Genomic DNA, 20585 nt, shown 5'->3' with positions numbered 1-20585 from the left:
AAGAATATTGATCTGGCAGTGTGGCAGAGTAAAAGCAGGAACTTGCTTGAGCTTGTGCCCCAACCACCTCCAATACCTATAAAAAAATGACTTTAAACAAATGTTAGAGCTACAGAACCCACAAAATGACAGAGTGAAATACACCTGCAGCTGAAGTCAGCCTGGCAAGTTGAAAGGACGGGTCTGTTGCGCCAGGCTGGGAACGGAGCACAGGCCTGTGCACCAACACAGACCAGAGGTGCAGACTGGCTGGAGTAGAATTCACTGAATCACTGGCAGCTGTGGTGGTTCCAGACTTCTCAACCCATAAACACCAAAGAGAAAATTAAAAGTCAGTGGGGGAACTCTGTTGGACTTAGGTGAGAGAAGAGAGGGCAATCACAGAAATCCCTTTGCTAGTGCTGAGGCAGAATTCTCTTGCTTTGCCCTGCTTGGATCTGGGTCACAGTCTTGGTCAGCGGTCCTGGGTAATGAAGACACTGGTGTGGATGACCTGGTGGCAGCTGTGGAGAGGGAATCATCCTCACATTTCTGAGGCAGGTACCTAGAAGTAGCTCTGACAATAGGTGCACAAAACTCCAGAAATTGAGGACTTGGCACTCTCCGATCTAGAAGCAGAGTTCTACCATAGCAAGGAGCTTAAGATTCAAGGAATTGGCTGGCAAGAGGAGTAAACAGAGGAAGAGAAATCAGACTACAGAACTGTTCTTTGGTGACAAAGAAGATCAAAACATAGAACCAGAAGACAACAAAGTCAAAACTCCTGCATCAAAAGCAGCCTCCATGAAAATTTGAATTGGTCACAGGCCATGGAGGAGCTAAAGAAGGATTTTGAAAATTAAGTAAGAGAAGTAGAGGAAAAATTGGGAAGAGAAATGAGAATGATGCAAGAAAATCAGGAAAAATGAGTCAACAGTTTCCTAAAGGAGACCCCCCCCAAAAAAAAAACACACTGAAAAAAATTACACCTTAAAAAGTTGACTAACTCAAATGGCAAAAGAGGCCCAAAAAGCAGGCAGTGAGGAAAAGAATGCCTTAAAAAGCAGAATTGGCCAAATGGAAAAGGAAGTTCCAAAGCTCACTGAGGAAAATAATTCCTTCAGAATTAGAATGGAGCAAATGGAAGCTAATGACTTTATGAGAAATCAAGATATTATAAAACAGATCCAAAAGAATGAAAAAAATAGAAGACTGTGAAATATCTCTTTGGAAAAGCCACTGACCTGGAAAATAGATCCCAGAGAGATCATTTAAAAATTATTGAATTCCCTGAAAGCCATGATCAAAAAAACAGCCTAGACATCATCTTTCAAGAAATCATCAAGGAAAACTGCCCTGATATTCTAGAACCTGAAGGTAAAATAGAGATTGAAAGAATCCACCAATTACCTCTTGGAAAAGATCCCAAAAAGAAAACTCCTAGGAATGTTATAACCAAATTCCAGAGTTCAGAGGTTAAGGAGAAAATATTACAAGCAGTCAGGAAGAAATAATTCGAGTATTGTGGAAACACAATCAGTATACCACAAGATCTAGCAGCTTCTACATTGAGGGATAGAAAGGCTTGGAATGTAATATTTTGGAGGTCAAAGGAGCTAAAATTAAAACCAAGAATCACTTGCCCAGCAAAACTGAGTATAATACTTCAGGGGAAACCAGAGCTGAATAGAAAATTTGACTTTCAAGTACAAGAAGCAAGTGAAGCATGAAAAAGTAAACAGCAAAAAGAAATCATAAGGGACTTATTAAAGTTGATCTGTCTACATTCCTGCATGGAAAGATGATATTTGTAACTGATGACACTTTTGTCAGTATTAGGGTAGTTGAAGGAAATATGTGTGTGTATGTGTAATGTAATGCCAAAAGAAGGCAACTTCCCAGGTTCAAAATACCAGCATAGGTGCTCTCTATTTTATTCAGTGACAAACCAAGAACAGAGAAGATCAAAACATGACATCATTCAAAATACAGCATTTACTAAGTGTGATTAAATAATCTCCAAGGACTACCCCACCCCAGGACCTTCCAATCATTCAATCAATTACAAAGTCCCTGTTCTAAATACTACTCCACCCCTAGGCTATACCTTCATTTGGCCCACCACAAAACCCCTCTTCTCAAATGGAGATTAGTTTCCAAACATAGGTAAAGTACCTTCATTTGTCAATCACAGAGCACAATAAGGTCAAAAGTTCCCCACCCCTGGATCACAATTGAATCTACCCCAGAGTTACATCAAGTTTAAACACAGCACTTAATACCCAAATGGAGCTCTTTTCTTCATCTCGACAGGAGGCAAGTTCTCAGCAATCTTAGTTCCTGGGGAGACAAGGCTTAGCAAGGCCATAAGATACATTGCCAGTCCCTTCATGAATTCATCCTCTGTCTGTAGAACAGTCCTAGAACCCCTGAACACATTAGCAAAGCCCTCTCCCAGGATTTCTGTAAACATACAACAAGGAAATCCTTCTTCAGGGCTTCTGAACCAACAGAAAGGCTCCCAGACCCCTGCAACAACAGCACTGTCCCTCACCAGTGGACAGTATTCATTCTGTCTGCAGGACAGTCTCCAGACCCCTGCAACAACAGCACTGTCCCTCACCAGTGGACAGTATTCACTCTCTGTCTGCAGGACAGTCTCAGGGCTTCTTAACCAAATGCCAGGTTCCAGGACTTCTTCAACAGGACAGTCTTTCACCAGTGGACAAATCTGGCAAAATAACATCAAAACAGACAGACAAAGTACCAGCAAAACAGCCATGTCTCCTCAGTCCTTGGCAGCTCAGGGGGCAGGTCTCAAAAGTCCAGGGCAATTCAAAGTGGCCACCAGCAATTCTCTTAGTCTCTCTCTCTCTCTCCACGAGGTGCTGCTTCCAAAAAGATCTTCCGCCTCTCTCTAGTGTCTCTCCAAATCTACATCACCAGCTCCTCCCAGTTCAGGACTTTCTTTTCACATCAACAAGTCCATCCCACAGGTGGGATTAACAAACTCTGGGTTTTAACACAATCAATTTGAAAACCAAGCCAATACAGGGGAATCTTTAATTGCCATTACTATCACAGTATGTATACATAGAGGGCACAGGGTGAGTTGAATGTGAAGGGATGATAGCTAAAAAAATAAAATTAAGAGGTGAGAGAGGAATATATTAGAGGAAGGAGAAAGGGAGAGATAGAATAGGGTAAATTATCTCACATAAAAGGCAAGAGAAAGCTGTTACAATGGAAGGGAAGAGTAGGGAGGTGAAAGGGAATAAGTCAACCTTACTTTCATTGGATTTGGCTTAAGGAGGGAATAACATAATAATACACACTCAATTGAATATCTTACCCTGCAGGAAAATAGGGGAAGATGATAGAAGGGAGGGCAGATTGGGGGAGGGGGTAGTCAGAAAGGTAGTCCCTTTTGAAAAGGGACAGGGTCAAAGGAGAAAATAGAATAAATAGGGGAGGGGTGGGATAGGATGGAGGGAAATATTGTCTTTCACAATATGACTGCTATGAAGATGTTTTGCATAATTATACATGTATAACTTATATTGAATTGCTTGTCTTCTCAATGGGGTGGGTGAAGAGGGAAGAGGGGAGAGAATCTGGAACTCAAAGTTTTAAAAACAAATGTTAGAAAATTGTTTCTACACGCAACTGGGAAATAAGATATATAGGCAAAGATAATATAGAAATCCACCTTGCCCTACAAGAAAGTGAGGAGAAAGGGGGTAAGGGGGGATAGGGGGAATAGAGGAGAGAGAAGACTGAGGGAAGGGGTGATCAGTATACTTGCCATCTTGGCCTGGGGGGTAGGGGAGGACTGGGGAGAAAATTTGGAACTCAAAATCTTGTGGAAATGAATGTTGAAAATTAAAATAAATAAAAAAATTTTAAAAAGAATATTGATCTTTGAATATTGGCTGGGGTATGTATAGGATAGACTGAATTTGAAAGTGAATGGAGACTTCTAAAAGCCTCTTGTGCTAGTCCAGGAATGAAGTGATTTTTTCCTTGTGCTGTCCATTGGTTTCAGTCATGTCTGAGTCTTCATGACCCCATGTGGGGTTTTCCAGATGAGGCACCTGATTCAAAAAGGGTGAAGGGACTTACCTAGGGTCACACTGCTAGTAAGTGTCTGAGACCAGATCTGAACTGATGATGATGATGATGAGTCTTCCTGACTCCAGGCCAGTATTCTATCCACTACCCCACCTAGCTGCCTGTAATGAAGTAATAAGGTAGTATAAATAGAGGCAATGTGTTCTAAGGAATAGTGTACTATACATGGGGTCAAGAAGATTTGGGTTGGACTAAAGGTAGCATGGAGAAACAGAAAGGGTTCTGTATTTGAAGTCAGTGGAGTCCTGGCCCAAATCCCTGCTCTGCCCTTCAGTATTCAAGTGACCTTGGACAAGTCATAGGTCTAGAGTTAAAGTGGACCTCAGAAGCCATCTATACTAATATATACCTGAAAAAAAAATCTCCTCTACAACTTACCTGACAGGTGGTCATCCAGCCTCTTCCTAGACCAAATGATAGAACCAAAACCTGGGAATATAGAACTATTATTTTTAATTCAATATTAAGTGTTAGCTCAGAGTTCCAGCTGGTAGTATGTTGAGTTGATACTTTATTGAATTTCTGTACAAGCGCTGTTTTTCTCTCTCAGTAACTAATGTACTCCCACCTGATGGATTATGTTATAACATGTTGTCTGTATTCACCAATTTAAATTAGTTAACAAATTCAGTTTTTCGTGTTCACACCTTGTAAAAAGTATATGTATATTTGTATACATATACATACCCATATGTGTATATGTATATGTGTACTTTCCTGGGGAGAATTCTGACTTCATCCTGTCTTTGCAAATGAGAATAGTTTGACATATTCATACAAAGCCCAGTATATTTTCCACACCCTCTCTGAGAGTTACAAAAAGATTCATGCACACAATTAATCTTCTTTCCATGTCTATCCTTATTCTCCTTTCTTAATCAGTCTTAAACTGGTCATGAAGAATCTGGGACGTTTGGGATTTTTAATATGGCAGCAGATTTTGATGTAATATAAATAGTGAATTATTACTTTAAACCAATATCAAACAGAAGGAGAAACTAGATGGTGTGAATGAAAACTCTCATGCAAATACAAATATCTTCAACTACAGCAGGGAGAATCAAAATTATTGGCAAAGTAAATTGCATTTCTAGATTCCTTTTTACAGTTTTGGCGTGCAGGGAATGATTTCTTTTAGTATTTCTGCCAGGTTTTGTTTTGGGATGCTGCATTTGGTACTGGGGAGAGTGGTTGTGTAGTATTCATACGAATATTTGTTTTAGCATTTCCAATGTTTATGGGATGAAGTTTTATATGGAACATGGGACAGTCCTTGCCACCATACAAGCTGGTTGTTACCAACCTATGTAAATATAATTTGAAAGCATTTTATTGTGAATTGCCACCATTTACCCTCACTACACATCAGAACATGATCCCAGTAGCAGCAGTGGACAAAAATAAACCTGTCCAGTGCAGAGAGCAGGGTTTTGTTGTTTTGTTTTAATGTAGTACGCAGCAACATTTACTGACATGCTAAACTCAACTACCATCGAAATCAGAGATAGAAATAGCTTAAGGAAGATATTTACTTACCATATGTGCTTTGTAAGAGTGTTTACTTATTGAAATGAGTCTTTTATCTATATTTTTTCATTTTTCCACATTAAGCCTATCATAGCCATATGAATAATTTCCCCGTATTCAATTTTTTCATTATGCATTGTTTTTCCTGGATGTTTCCTGCACTTGCACAACCAAAGTATACATGTTTAGTTGAATTTTCAGTTTCCTCAGTGTATTTAATCAGTGATTACTAAATACAGAAATATAAGGTCTTTAAGGATAGAAACCATGTCTACTTTATATCCTATAAGCCTTAGATTACTTATTGTAATGCACTTTGACTTAAGATGAAAAGCATCTAAATAGGGTGCTTACATGACTATGTACTCCATTACTAAAAGCAATTGCAGCAAACAAGAGCCACTGACAAGTACTTTTGAGTATTGGTATGAGTAACAGATTAACATATATCAAAGTTGCATTGACTTTTAAATGTCATTATCTATTATAATTACTTTTTTATGTTATTATTCATTATCATCCTAGATTATTTGGCATTTAGAAATTATCTGGTGTAGTAAAAAGGACATTAACTAGGAGTTATGGGTTATGAATTGGCTGGCTGTGCCATTAAGTTAGCTATGTAACCTTAAAGTTAATTAACATGTCTGGGACTTAGTTTCTTCACCTATAAAATGAAAGAATTAGAGTCTGGAATTCCTTCCATCATTAAAATTCTGTAGTAGTAGTAGTAGTAGTAGTAGTAGTGGTAGTGGTAGTAGTACTGATAGTGGTGGTGGTGGTGGTGGTGGTGGTGGTAGTAGTAAATAGCATTTATATAGCACTTTAAGGTTTATAAAGTATTTAAAAATATTATTTCATTTATCTTCCTTAGGAGGTAGGTATTATTCTTAGTCCAAAAGAAACTGAAACAGAGATAAATTAAGTGATTTGCCCAGAGTCACACAACCAAAGGTTCCATAAAAATCCACTGACATTCACAATGAGCCCCTTCTACCTTTGAAGTCTTCTTAAGCCTAACTCTCCTCCCCGCTCCACCCCTATGTACATATGTTCTTCAAGGTAATGCCACTGGCCTCCTTGCTGTACTTTGAACAAGATTCTCTAACTTCCAACTCTAGACATCTTCACCTGCAGTCCTCAATGCCTGGGATGCTCTCCCTCCTTCCCTGTTATCAGTGTCTGACCTCTTACTGCACTTCCCATCTAAAATCTCACTTTTTGCAGGAAGCCTTTCCTGATTCCTCTTAATTCTGGTGCCCATCCCTCTCTTTGCTTATTTATAATTCATCCCGTAGTTAGTTTATTTGTACACACTTGTTTGCATGTTATCTTCCCATTACAATGTGAGCTTCTTTAGAACAGAGACTATCTTTGGCCCTTTTTTGTATGCCCAGAACTTAGAACAGTGCCCTGCATGTGGGAGGCTCTTAATAAATGTTTAGTTCTTTGACCCAAGAGAATTACACTCTAGCTTTCCTCATCTGGTATAGTAATAACACCTACCTGATGGAGTTTTTGTATGAAATTATAAAATATATGTCAAGAACCTTTGTAAACTTTAAAGTGCTTTATAAATGTGTTGTGATTGTTAATAATATTTATTATTTTGTAAATAAATGGGTGAAACTTCCCCAGGACTTTTTAGTTCACCTCCAGATAGAAATGATGATTCTTAGATTTTATTTCCATTGTACCTTTTTAAAATGACTAGGTTAATTTATGCAACAATCTTAAAAAGTAACAATGTATTCCTTTTTCTCAATGTGTGTTGGTTTTTGTTTCAGCTTTCTAGAAAGAATTGACAGCGTCAGTTTGATTGACTACACACCCACAGACCAGGTAAGTGGAGTTGAGAGCATGTAACCACCTGTTTTCAAAACCAGGGTAACTTTGTGCAGAAACCATTAGAAAGACTAGGGATGGTGACAATAAAATAGTTATGATGATTTTTGAAAATCTACCATGCTCGCCTCCCCAAGCCATTTGAATACTTACAAATAAAGTGTTGGCTTTTTTTTTTCTTTAAAATACTATTTGAAGTTCCTGGAAGTGAAATGCAGACTTGTGGATAGAACACTGAGCTACCAGCAAGAAACCTAGGCTTTTAATTCACTATGGGAATAGCATCATTGACTGTAACTTATTTTTCTCATCTGTAAAATAAGAGTAAGGAAAACTGTCCTGTTTGTGTTACAGGGTTGTTATAAGACAAGGAAATATCAATGAACCTATCTTAGAAAGTTAGAGCAGCAGTACACAAATGCTAGATATTGTTTTATTGTATTCGTCACAAGTATTTCCCAGGCAGAAACTTGAGAATTGTTCCTGTACTAAAAACAAGATTTTTTGAAAATTGATACTTTCCCCTTTTTTTGTTAGGTTCCATACCCGCAAACCTCATAAACTGTCAAGTATTTTTTTAATTCCTAAAACAAGATCATAGAATCATAAAACGAGAAGTGACATCAGACATCATCTAGTCCAGCCTTCTGTTTAAAGAGAAGGAAACTGAAAGAGATTCAGCTTTTAAAACCTAATATTCTTTAAATTCTGTGTTATATATGTTAACTTTTTCACCTTAAAAAGCTGTTTTTTTTTTTTTAGTAAAGCAAAGAACACGATTTTTATCATAGATCCAAGTAAAAGTACCAATGACACTGTACTTCATATTGCCTGGGGAGCTATTCTCTCACCAATCCCAAATGTCGTTTAAATGATTCAAGCTTTGAATTTTCTTATGTTACCAAGCACTCTGATGCTTCCAAGCAACAGGTTGAAAATTCCTAAACTGACATCCAACTAAATTATATAATATTCTCCTTTAGTCAAAGATCCTTTTGACTTTCCTTAGAAATTACATGGGGAAACATTATAAATCTTTTATTAGGACAGAATTTAATCTCTTTATGTGGGAGCTAGCTTTCTTTTGCAAATCTTGCAGGTGACTTGTATCTCTGACAAACAAATTTAATCATTAATTTCACAAAATAAGACAGTTTCAGAGACTTTTATAAATGTTTATAATGAATACTACTGCTCCATTATTTGACTAAAAGTGCTTCTAAATAATAATGCGTTCACTAAAGCTCTAATGTGGAATTTGCTGTTTCTCCTGATAGTTGTTTGGATACTCAATTTGTATTTCTGTTTTTATTTTCATTTTTAGCACAAGTTAGTGTGTCTATTTGTGAATGTATTTTAAATAGTATAAACAGTGGGTATGCACAGAGAAATATGCAAAATGGTTAACTGTGTGTCTACAGAAAAGCAAAGAAAATGTTCTTTTTCTCCCTCCTTCTGGAATAAAAGGAAACAGCTTTTAAAACAGATGAATATTGGCGATTTTCTAAGTGTAACTACCGATTATGTCATCCCTAAAAGAGGAGCCAAATGGTGCCGCAGAAGGAACATAAACACGTAGTAACCTCTTCTTAATTCAATAAAACTGCCAGAATCAAAATAATTTTCATCGGCAAAAATAGAAATAGTACCACTGGTAACTCTCATTCCTGTAACAGTTATGAACAGAAAAGACAAACCTTTATTTTACCAACAATATAAATTTTCTTCTTTCTTTATTTAGTGTCTTGTCTTTTGCCAGGGTCCTAAGTGTCCTTCAAATAGTCACTTCTTTATGGGATTTCCAAAAAGAAGAACTTCTGGTGTTAATTCAGTGTTTCTCCATTAGTCCTGAGTAGTACCAGAACCCAGTGCTATTTTTGTAAAGTGACAGGGGAATATCTCCTGGCCCCTGGCATATATCCTTGAACCATGCAGTATCATCGTAGACTCAGGGAACTTCTGGACTATATCCAATGTCCAGGGTGCAATAAGGACATGTTCTTGTGGTACACAGCCACTTCAAGGGGCTCTTCTCTTCAGTCAACCAGCTTTTGTTCAGTTGTTACCCAGAAAGGTCCATCTGTCCCCATCTCTTTTCAGGAAAGTCAGTCTGTGCTTCCCAGTATCTCTCTTGTGTAAACTGAAGCATCTAGAACTCATCCAAAGCCCTCTGACATTCTTGAACTGAGCTTAAATATCATGAGAGGACTCTACAAGGTAGCTGGATCAAATAAACAGTATACAGAAAATACTCGTATCCAAATATAAGTTATCATTATTTTTGTTATTATGACTAAACCTATGCCCCAGACCATGCATGCATGTATACACACACATACACATGCACACACAAATAAATAAATTAATAAGATAAGGCTCTTAAAGTGTTGAGTGCTTCAATAGCACATAATAGCATCATTCAATAGGTAAGATAGGAAGCCAAGTTCCTAGAAAGAAGAAAATAATTGCATGACAATGATATGGTGATAATAATATATTTAATAGGTCAACTATGTAAAATGATATGGTTTTCTCATTGATGATTGATTCCTTAATTTAAAGTGACTGGTAATTTGACCGTACTAGCCTTTCACTCAAGTGGAATGGAAGTGTGAAGAAAGCCAGACCACAAGACCATAATCAATTGCCATCTGCTCCAGGATCCTATATCATCTACAGATGTGGAATTGAGCTTCTTATGGTTTATGTTCTAATTTTTCCTGAAGCTTAAGGTGAAGCCGCTCTCCATTTGTGCTAACAGAATTAGAGCTTCTATATGAGAGGAAAGAAGCTTTTTTTACACTGGATGCATAATTCTCCATAGAGTGCTCTCATAAAAGACCAAGTTTTCAGAATTTTTTATGAAAGGATATTGACATAAAGTCACCATTATAATTATACTTAGGGTATTAATTTTGACAGTAAAAAATATGTCATCTGGTATACTTATATTTTCATATTTCTAGGATCTACTCAGATGCAGAGTTTTGACATCAGGAATTTTTGAAACACGATTTCAAGTAGATAAAGTAAATTTTCAGTAAGTATATTGTTTCTAATTATGTATTGGTACTGGGATCAGCTTGTAAAGAAGAGAATTTTTTTGCTGTCATATATTTTGAACTTCCCTTTTTACTGTGTGATTAATTTTAAATACCAGTAATTATTGTAGTGCTATAGGGACTATTCTGTAGTTGGAGAAAATAAGGACCCTCTTTGGCTTGAGCTTAAAAGAACTTAATATTTAGCTCCTGTCAAATGAAATGAAAACAGATGATTAGGCTGAGTTTATCTCTTGATGCTGCTATAATTATTTGGGTGTTTGTAGTGGGTTTTTTTAAGGATCTGGAATATTAATTTTTTTGTCATTTAATTGAAAACAGAAGTAGAAGTACCAAAATACAATCAGCATTTTGTATAGAAGCACATTAAACTTATGCTAATCCTACTACTGAGTGAAATTTCATATAGAGTGATATCAGACTTCCTATAACACTTCTGCCTGTTAAATCTAGGTCAGATTCCTCACGGTGAGTTTCCTTCGCCACCTGACTTCCTCTTGCTTCTTCAAATTGTCTCCTACTAACTAACCCTAAGCTCCAGTTAGGTTCCACATTGTCCCCATAATATGCCATGCTCATTCCTGTGAGCATAAGTTTTGTTTGTGCTGTCCTTTCTTCTCAAATACCCTCCTTTAGTGAAAATCCTAGCCGTCCTTACCTGAAGTCCTGCATCTCCAAAAAATATTCCCTAAATAGCTCTAACTCACAGTAATCTTTTAGATTCTTAGAGCTCATTTAGAAATTGGAATCTACCTCTCAGAATATAGCACTTAGTCATATTCTACCATGTATTAGTCTCTAGTTTATTTGCTTATGTGTGTTCCATGAGTATTCACTAAGACTCTGTCCTAGGTCCTTTTTTTGGTTTTCCCTCTATGCTGTATCACACTTGATGATCTCATTGGGTCCTGTGGGTTAAATTAGCATCTTAATGTGAATGATTCTGAGTGGTAAGATGCTTTGATCTCTCTCCTGAGCTATAGCCCTATATCACCTACCTTATCAAATTCAACACACCCAAATCAGAACTTGTTATCTTCCACCCCACACTCCCCACCAAAAAAAAAAAAAAACCTTTTCGCTTCTTTGACATTTCCCTATTATTGTCAAGGTACTACCATCCTCATAATCACTCAGACTCTAAGCCTCAATGTAATCTTCAAACCCTCACTTCTCACTCACCTCACTTATCCAGTCCATTGCCACATCTTGTCACTTCGGTCTTCACATCTTCCTTATGTGTCCCCTTTCCTCCACCACACAGTCACTGCTTGAGTTTAGACCTTTATCGCCTCTCTCCTAGACTGTTTCAGTAGCCTACTAATTGCTTTCTCTTCCTCAAGGGTCTGCTCACTTGAGTTCATACTCCATTCAGCTGCCAAAAGGATTTTCTAATATACACTCTGGCTATGTCACCCTGCTCTCCCCCTACTCAGAAAATTCAAGTGACACTCTTCACACTATGTTCAGGGTAAAATATAAGAAAGGCCATTTCTTTGGCATTTTGAGCTCTTCACAATCTGGTCCCTCCCAGTCTTCTTGCACTTTGCTCCTTCCACTTGCTTTTCTGTCCATCTGCATTGACTTCCTTGTTTCTTCCACACAACACTCTGTCTAACGTCTCCAGGCCTTTGCGCTGGCTCTCTCCCCATCCCTTTAATGCTCTCCCTTCTTACCCTCCCACCTCTTTGTTTCTCTGGCTTCTTCAAGACTCACCCTAAATTCTCCCTTCTACTGAAAGCCTTTTCAGATCCCCCAATAACTTGTGCTTCCCTTTCTGAAGTTACCTTTCATCTGCTCTGTATTTATCCTGTATTTCCTTAGTTACTTCCATGTGGTCTGCACCATTTAACTCTAACTTTCTTGAGAGCAGGGAATGTCTTTTTGTCTTTTTCTTTGTATTCCCCAGCATTTATCACAGTGTCTAGAACAAAGTGAAAGCTTAATAATGACTTCTTCATTGACTGTCTCCCTGATAGCTTCTCAAGGGACTTTTTGTTTGAACTGATGAGTAGCCATATGAAACAGTTATCATTTAGAGAAAGAAATGCCTTACATTTTTCGTCTACTATAAATTCTTTTCCCCTATGCTTTCCCACCCCCTCAAATCTACAAAATATTCATTTTAAAAGTTAATTTATATGCTGCTTAATATGTGTGTAATACAAGTTTATCAAGAGGGGAAATCATTATGGATAGAGTAGTCAAAGAAAACTTTGGAGAAGGAGAAACTTGACTAGGCCTTGAAAATTTGGGTAGGATTTATAAAAAGTGTCCCCAAAAAAGGGAAAGAGCTTTACTAAAGGTATGGAGTAAGAAATGATCATGGCATGAGTGTGGGGAACCTGAGATCACTCTCACTGACTATAAAATAGGGACCAGAGAATGGTTAAAAAAAATAAGGACAAATAATAAAGAACTTTAAAAACCAAATAGAAGAGTTGACATTTAACATAGTTGAGGATTAAGAGCTCATGCTGGTACTTGAACAATTGAAACAATGTGGCACAGTAGAAAGAACACTGGGTATAGAGTCAGAGAACTTGGGTTCAAATTCTGACTTTGCTACTTAATACGTGTAAACTTTGAAAAGTCACTTAATCTCTCTGTGCCTCGGTTCTCTTATTTTTAACATTAAGGAATTGAACTAGAGATGACTTCTAAGGCCTTTTCCAGTTCTAATCTACTATCATGTCATAAAGTGGCATTAAAAAAAAAGGAAAAGAAGAAGAAGCAGTGTTTTTAAAATAATGGCTTGATAGAGAGAAAAGGAGTCCCGGAGAGGGAGGGGGACAGAGACCAGAAGTGAGCAGACCAGCTAAGTCTGTCTGTGATCTAAGTGTAAAGTGATGAGGCCACAGACCAGAGTACTGATGGTGGGGACAGCCAAAGGGGGGTAGTGAATTAAAGAGATGCAGGACTTGGGGACAAATCGGTTATGGGCAATGAAGGAGAAGGAAAAGTCAGATGGACTCAAAGACTTCCATATGAGGATGGTGGTAAAATGGCAGTACCACGAATAGAAATAGGGAAACTGAAAAGGGAATGTTCTGTGAACACTATTTCCTTGTTGTCGTGCTTCTGATTTTAAAAAATGTTAAAGTATTCTAGCATTAGGATTTTAATTCCCTCCTCACCTTTTTCCCCACAATGGTTACTTTTTTCCTTCTTTTTTAAAATATTTTTTTCCATTTTGACAAGCATTTATTCCCTCTTCCCCTCCTACCTCCACGGGTGGGGGTGGGGGAAGCCTTAGTAAGAAATGTGCATATCAAGCGAAATTAGTTTCCACATTGACCATGCAAAAAGATATACCTCATTCTGAATTTTGAATCTGTCGCTTTTCTGTCAGGAGTTAATTAGCATTTATCATCATCAGTCTTTTAGAATTATGACTGATCATTACATTGATCAGAGTTCTTAAGTCTTTCAAAGTTTTTTTTTTAATCTTTACTATGTTGTCATTATGGTATAAATTGTTTTCCTAGTTTTGCTCATTTCAATCAGTGTCAGTTCATATTAGTCTTCCATCTGAACCTGTATCTTCCCTCAATTCTTATGACATATAATGTTCTGTTGTATTCATATAACATAATCTGCTCAGCCATTCCCCAATTTATGACCTGCCCCTAGTTTCTAGGTCTTTGTCACTACAGAAGAGCTGCTGTTAATATCTTTGTACATATAGGTACTTTGTATTTTCTTTCTTTGATCTCTTGGCTATATAAGCCTAGTAATGATACTGTTATTTCACAAGAGTATGCACAGTTTAGGGTTACCAAGAGTACATTAATATCCCATTTCTCAGCCTCTTCAGCATTTGTAATTTCCTTTTTTTGTCAGCTTTATCCATCTGAATGGTATGAGGGGAAACCTCAGAGTTGCTTTAACTTTGTTTCTCTAATTGTTGGTGATTTGAAGATGTTTTTCAAATGATTGTTGATAGCTTGGATTTCTTCCGGGGTTGGGGGGGGAGGGGGAGAGAATGCCTTGAACATTTACCTATTGGTGAATAGCTCTTACTTGCACACTTTTGAATGAATTTCTTACATATCTTGGAAATCAAACCATTTAATACTCTGATTTCTTTTCAGATTACACAAATCTTTTAGCTTATTAAAGAAATTACTTTTATTAAAGAAACTTTCCATAAAGATTTTTTCCAGTTAATCTGTTCTTTTATAATTTTATCTGTATTCAACCTGTACCCTCCTTTTTAAACTTAATTTCATTTTTTCAATTGATGAAAATCTGACTGTCCCTCTCACCTTTTCCAATTGAAAAAAGAAAAACAAAAGTCCTTGAAGCAAACATGTACTGTCAAACAAAACAAATTCCCATTATTGCCTGTGTCCAAAAAAAAAAGTATCTCGGTTTGTGCACCGAGTCCATCATGTCTCTGTCAGGAGGTAAGTAGCATGTTACATCATAAGTTAAATAAATCTTATACTCTCTCTCCTTAATCTTTTTTTCCAGCTCAGTTCTTTTTCATATGAGCTAATACTTTTTTTCAGTCTTTTGTCTTTGCATTAATATTTTGTGTTGTTTCTTATCATTAACTTCTGTCTGGTCCATTCTAATTTTCAAATTTACTTGAATAGGATTTTGAACTGGACTTCTTGTGGCAAACTGATAATTCTCTTTCCAGTTCTTTTTTTTTTAAGCAATTGGGGTTAAGTAACTTGCTCAAGGTTACATGGCCAGTTATTTGGTGTGGGTGCTAAGTATCTGAGGCCGGAACCGATCCCGGGTCTCCCAACTCCGGGGCCGGAACTTTTACTCACTATGCCACCTGGCCTCCCCTCTCTTTCCAGTTCTTTTATCCATACCTCTCACTTCTATTCCAGTTTTTCTCCTGTGTTTTTTCTAGTTCTCTCATTTCATTTATAAAACCTTTTTAGTTCTTTTTTAAACTTATCATTCTTCTGTGAATTTTAATTTAATTTTTACCCCAGCTGTGTTTCTTTCTTTCAGGCTCTGTATATATTTTCATATTATTCTCTTCATTTGAGTTTGCATTGAACATCTCTATCATCCTAGTGGCTCTTTCTGGTAGGATTCAGTTTTTGTTTGGTCATTCTTCCAGCCTGACTTCAGACTTTATGTTGGGGCCAGGGTCGGAGTCAGAGTCAAGCATCCACTGATTATTTTTGTACTTATTTTGCACTCAGTACATAACCTCAGACCTATGACCTCTCCTTGCCCTGGACTGCGACTTTTAGGAAAAGGTCCTCCACTCTGTTCATACTAGATGTGGGATCTAGCATTAGATGATAAAGAACATGGCTGGCAATTGACACATTTTCCTGTTCTCTGCACAAAGTTAAGCCTTTCTGTTCCAGGTCTAGGACCTCTTCTTGCCCTAGTAGATAGGTATAGGTAAGACTTTCTTCATTGACTGTGCTAGAATGCTTCTTATGGCCATTCCTGGCTAAGCCCTTTCCCCAGTATCTATAGATGTCTTTGTCTCCATGTGCCAACCCTGACCAGAAAAATAACTGGGTTTTTTCTTCCTCAAATTTCCTAATCGAGATTTGGTCTAGTGCATTTCTAGATCTTTGTGGAACAGTTACATGGAAAAGCTCAGCTATAATTCTTGCTACTCTATCATCTTGACTTGTCTTTCTCCTCACTCTTAATGAAATAAAATACAACATAGCAATTACAGTGGTAGGAAGCTACAAGACAAGTTTGGTAAATGTAAAAGTCTTAACATCCTTACAGAGGATAATGAAAGCACAGAGAGATGGGAATTGATCAAAGTTGCAGTGATGATACAAAGTATGTGATAAATGAACCACTGGTCCCATAAGATAACAAGTCTGAAGCCAGACATTAGAGGAGTAAAATCTAAAAGGAAGAAAGAATTCAAGATACTGGCACATGATAGCAGTGATTAAAAAGCACATTTACATGTGATAGGGGAGCTGGGATGCTTCAGAAGCAAAGATATATGGTAGGATGAGTAATAATTCTAGTAATATGATAAAAGGTATCACCAACATGCCAGTCCTTGGTACTCAGCAGAAGTGGTTTAAGATGGGTAAAGACTTTGTTTATATTTAAACTAAAGCATAAGCTTCAATTCTTTACAACAGCGAACCAAATTTACCGATGTACCTTTTGCTCTTCAACAGTATGTTTGATGTAGGTGGTCAGAGAGATGAAAGAAGAAAATGGATCCAATGCTTTAATGGTAATTTTTAATATTTTTGCTTTAAAATATCACATCCCTACAACTTTTGTCCATTTTTGTGTTATATGTTCTCACTTTTTAACACTTGCATTATTGCTTAGTTTCTATGAACCTCTGCCTTTCATACATTTCTGGTACATAAGCAAATTAACAGCCCTAAATTCTTTTCTACATTGCTAACATGGGCAAAATCCTTATCAGTTACATTAAAGAAGCAATCCAGTCATACTGAAGTCATCGACAGGACTGTATGGGAGATAACAGTGCATTTGGATTCAGTAAATGTGATTTCATATCCCAGCTCTACCACTTCCCTAGCTCTGTGATATTGGGCAAGTCATAATCCCTCTGAGCCTTAGTTTCCACATAGGTAATATGGGGAAAATTATGTTTATACTATCCACCTCACATGTTTGATAAAGTAATACAAAGTATGTGAAATGTTTTTGTAGCTATAAAACTTAGTCTTGCTGTTGTTATTTACCCAGATCTGATAGCTGTCAAGTAAAAATTCGCTTAAGTGCTATGTGCCTTTTCTACTACAACAAAGACCTGTTCTTTCACTGAGATTCTTCTTTTCTCTTTTCTCTCACAAAGATGTCACTGCTATAATCTATGTCGCAGCCTGCAGTAGCTACAACATGGTGATCAGGGAAGACAATAACACTAACAGACTACGAGAATCCCTGGACCTTTTCAAAAGTATCTGGAATAATAGGTAAAAAATAAAATCAGCTTTACTACAGTTGTCATGAATAGAGCTTATTATAAATACTGTTTAGAACCTTGGAAGCCAATATTAATGTAATTTTAGGGTGGACAAAAGAGGATAATCTTCATTTAAATTCAGTTTTAGTCTGCCAAAATGTCTTTACATGCCTAAACTAAATTCACTGTTGCTGGTAAAAATGCGAAAAATAATGTATGAAGAAAATTTCAATTTCTGCTTTCAAAATGCGCACATTTTTCATGGTTTAAAACCTATTTTCTTTAGTACTTAATATGTACAAAGTGCCAATCCGAATATAAGTTTCCTTTCTTTTGTTCCCATTGTGGGTTTTGTTTTTCATGTATCTTTCCTATAGTATTTATGACATTCTGCAATGTATCCTCATCTGGGGATAATTTTGTTTTCAGTCTTTTCTTTTTGCTATGAGTTTAGAAAGACAGAAGGGTAAGCTGAGAGAAAATGTCAGACCCTTAAAATAGTGAAAATAGTAGTTTATTTTCTTACACATGTGAAATGTTATCTTATTTATAGTTTTATTGTATTTATTGAATTCAAGACATTTTTATTAAGTATCCACCATATTCTTGGATACAAAGACAAAAACAAAATACTCTTGCCCATGAATCCTGAGGAACTTACATTCTTTTGGGGGAATATACCATGTACACAAAGGCAACACAAGGTAGGAAGGGAAAGAATGTTAACACTCAGAAAATTAAGGAAGACTTCATGGAGAACATGAGATCTGAGCCGAACCTTGAAGAATTGGATATTTTGAAAAGTCAAGTAGGGGACGCAGTACATTCAAGACATGGGGAATAGGTTACATAGATGCAGAGAGGCAGGAAAGAGATGGAAGGTCAAGTTAAGGGAACAGCAATTAGCTCAGTGTAGTGCCAATGCATTATTTATAGTGCCCACAGTCACTATAAATATACTGACTGTGACTATAAATATTCCCGCATGGTGCTCCATCACAGAATATAACAAACTCTCCATATGGAAGACAGAAGCAAAACATTTTTTCAGACACCAGGAAACCAAATCCATCATAGCAACATAGACCTTAATGCTCCACAATATAGCAGAGAGCCACGCCATCCTTTAGCCTTCCCACAAACCAATACAAGATCAATATTTTACTCACAAACCTGACTAACTCCTTGCCTGAGTGATCTCTCTCTGCCTCTGACTTCCTGCTTCCTGTGGGCTCTACTCCATCCCTCAGCGAACTCCTCCCACCTTTGTGACTATATTCAGCCTATTGGGGGGCAGAGTTTATTTTCGAAGCAGGGAAGGTCTTCAAATTCCCATTCCCATTCCACTCAGTCTGGTCAGAGCTCAGAACATGTGAAGGGATATAGTGTGACAAAATAATGGCAGCAGCAGCCTGTTTGCTTTTACCCTGAACTTCTTTCTATCTGATTATTAGATAGTGCTGCTGTATTATTGAATAGTTTTGGTTTTTAACATAGTTATAATATGTATGACTTTTCTGATTCTGCTTTCACTTCATGAGCTTTCTCTTATTTTTCAGTTTCCTTCATATTTATCATTTCTTAGAAGGAAGATTCAGAACTAGATTATTAGTGTAAAGATCTCTAGGTGAGGAAACCTCCTGCCAATGGAGATAAATAACTGTTTTTCCATTTAGATTCTTTGAGAGTTGCCTGGGACATTGGGAGGTTAGTTGACTTACTTGAAGGTCACACAGCCGAATGTTAGTAACAGGACTTGAACTTAGTTCTCCCTCCTCTGAGGCAACCTCAGTATCCAGGACAGGATGCCTAACTGCATCTCTCAAATTTCTTATGGTATAGTTGTGTGTGCGTGTGTGTGAATCTGTGTATGCATAAATGTATACAAATTTGTTCAGTCATTAGACAGATTGTTTATAGGCTTTTGCTATTACAAGTCATCTTACGACATTTTTTTATAGCTAAGGATTTTTCCTCTATCAGTAACATTCTTTGGATTTAGTCCTAATAGTGGGATTAACTAAATTATGACCAGTTTTATAGTTCTTACTGAATGGTGCCATGTTTTCCAAAAAAAAAATTGTACCACTTGATAGTCCTACTAGCAATAGAAAGAATATTGAAAGTTGTCATTTTAACTATATTTTAACAGTTTAGTGGACCCAAGTTATTATCTCAGCTTTATTTGAATTTGCAATTTTCTAATTACCAAAGTACACCATTGTAATTGAATACTAATAATTTCTTTTTCTTATTTCAAAAGCTACATTTTCTGACTACTTCACAATTTCTTATTGTCAGAAAATCTATTTCAGATTTACAGTTGCATTAGATAAGTTTTGTATGTGTGTCTTCTCTCCAGTAATAAAGTATAAGCTTCATATAGGGATTGTGGCTTATTCACATTTGTGCATTTCCCATTCCCTGACAGTGTTTTGCAGGTAGTAGGTACTAAGCTAGTATTTATTGAGTTGAATTTGAAATACCGGTTTATGTGACCATGAGCTATATATATTGACACTAAAAAGAAAATGCTGCCTTGTCCTCTTCCCCTTCTTTCTAAAATCTAGGGAAAAAGTAGGTCTTTTCTAAGATATGTAATGAAGACTCTACCAAGGACAAGAAGAAACCAGATGAGAAGGATTTAGTTGCCCTTAAAAATATATAGATTCCAGTAATCTGCAAACAACGCCACTACAACCACCACCACCACCACCATGCAGCTTTTACCAACCTTTCTCAATACTGTGGAAATTAAGACACCTAATGGAAAAGAATATAGAATACAAACAGGAAAAAAATACATCTATGGTCTAAAGTTCTTTGTTCTCATTTCTGTTAAATCCTGAGCTGACATGCTGCATTCCTTTAAGGTTTTATCCTTTCTAAAGGCTTATGCTGATTTATGTAGCTAATCCTTTGATACACCAATTCCCAGTTCCTATCCTTTGGAAAATGGAGGAAAATAATACTTTGCCGTAGTTCCCCTTTATTGTAACAGAACCAGCCCATTTTTGCACATTAAATAGATTGATTTGAATTAGACCTGTTTAATGACAGGCTCTCTGTGGGGGTGCAGAAGAGATATGGGGGAGGAAGAGGAGGAGCTGAGCAAGTCATGAATTAAGCTTTGAGCC

General features: G+C 37.0%; 1 protein-coding gene across 5 annotated transcripts in view; it reads left to right on the top strand.

The window, feature by feature from the left end:
• GNAL (G protein subunit alpha L) overlaps positions 1 to 20585 on the top strand; it is a 529947-nt gene that overhangs the window by 496590 nt on the left and 12772 nt on the right. For all 5 annotated transcript variants that reach the window (XM_069099618.1, XM_069099621.1, XM_069099619.1 and 2 more), the window contains 4 exons: positions 7425 to 7479; positions 10449 to 10522; positions 16682 to 16740; positions 17338 to 17458. In XM_069099618.1, the coding sequence (XP_068955719.1) occupies positions 7425 to 7479; positions 10449 to 10522; positions 16682 to 16740; positions 17338 to 17458 (309 nt within the window). The remainder of the gene's footprint in view (positions 1 to 7424; positions 7480 to 10448; positions 10523 to 16681; positions 16741 to 17337; positions 17459 to 20585) is intronic.

The sequence above is a fragment of the Petaurus breviceps genome, unplaced genomic scaffold (genome assembly GCF_028583685.1).
Source record: "Petaurus breviceps papuanus isolate PSGF00001 unplaced genomic scaffold, PetGlider_PUasm1.0 38, whole genome shotgun sequence".
Lineage (NCBI taxonomy): Eukaryota > Metazoa > Chordata > Mammalia > Diprotodontia > Petauridae > Petaurus > Petaurus breviceps.
Note: the sequence above shows the minus strand (reverse complement) of the source record. Positions and strands in the feature narration are given on the sequence as shown.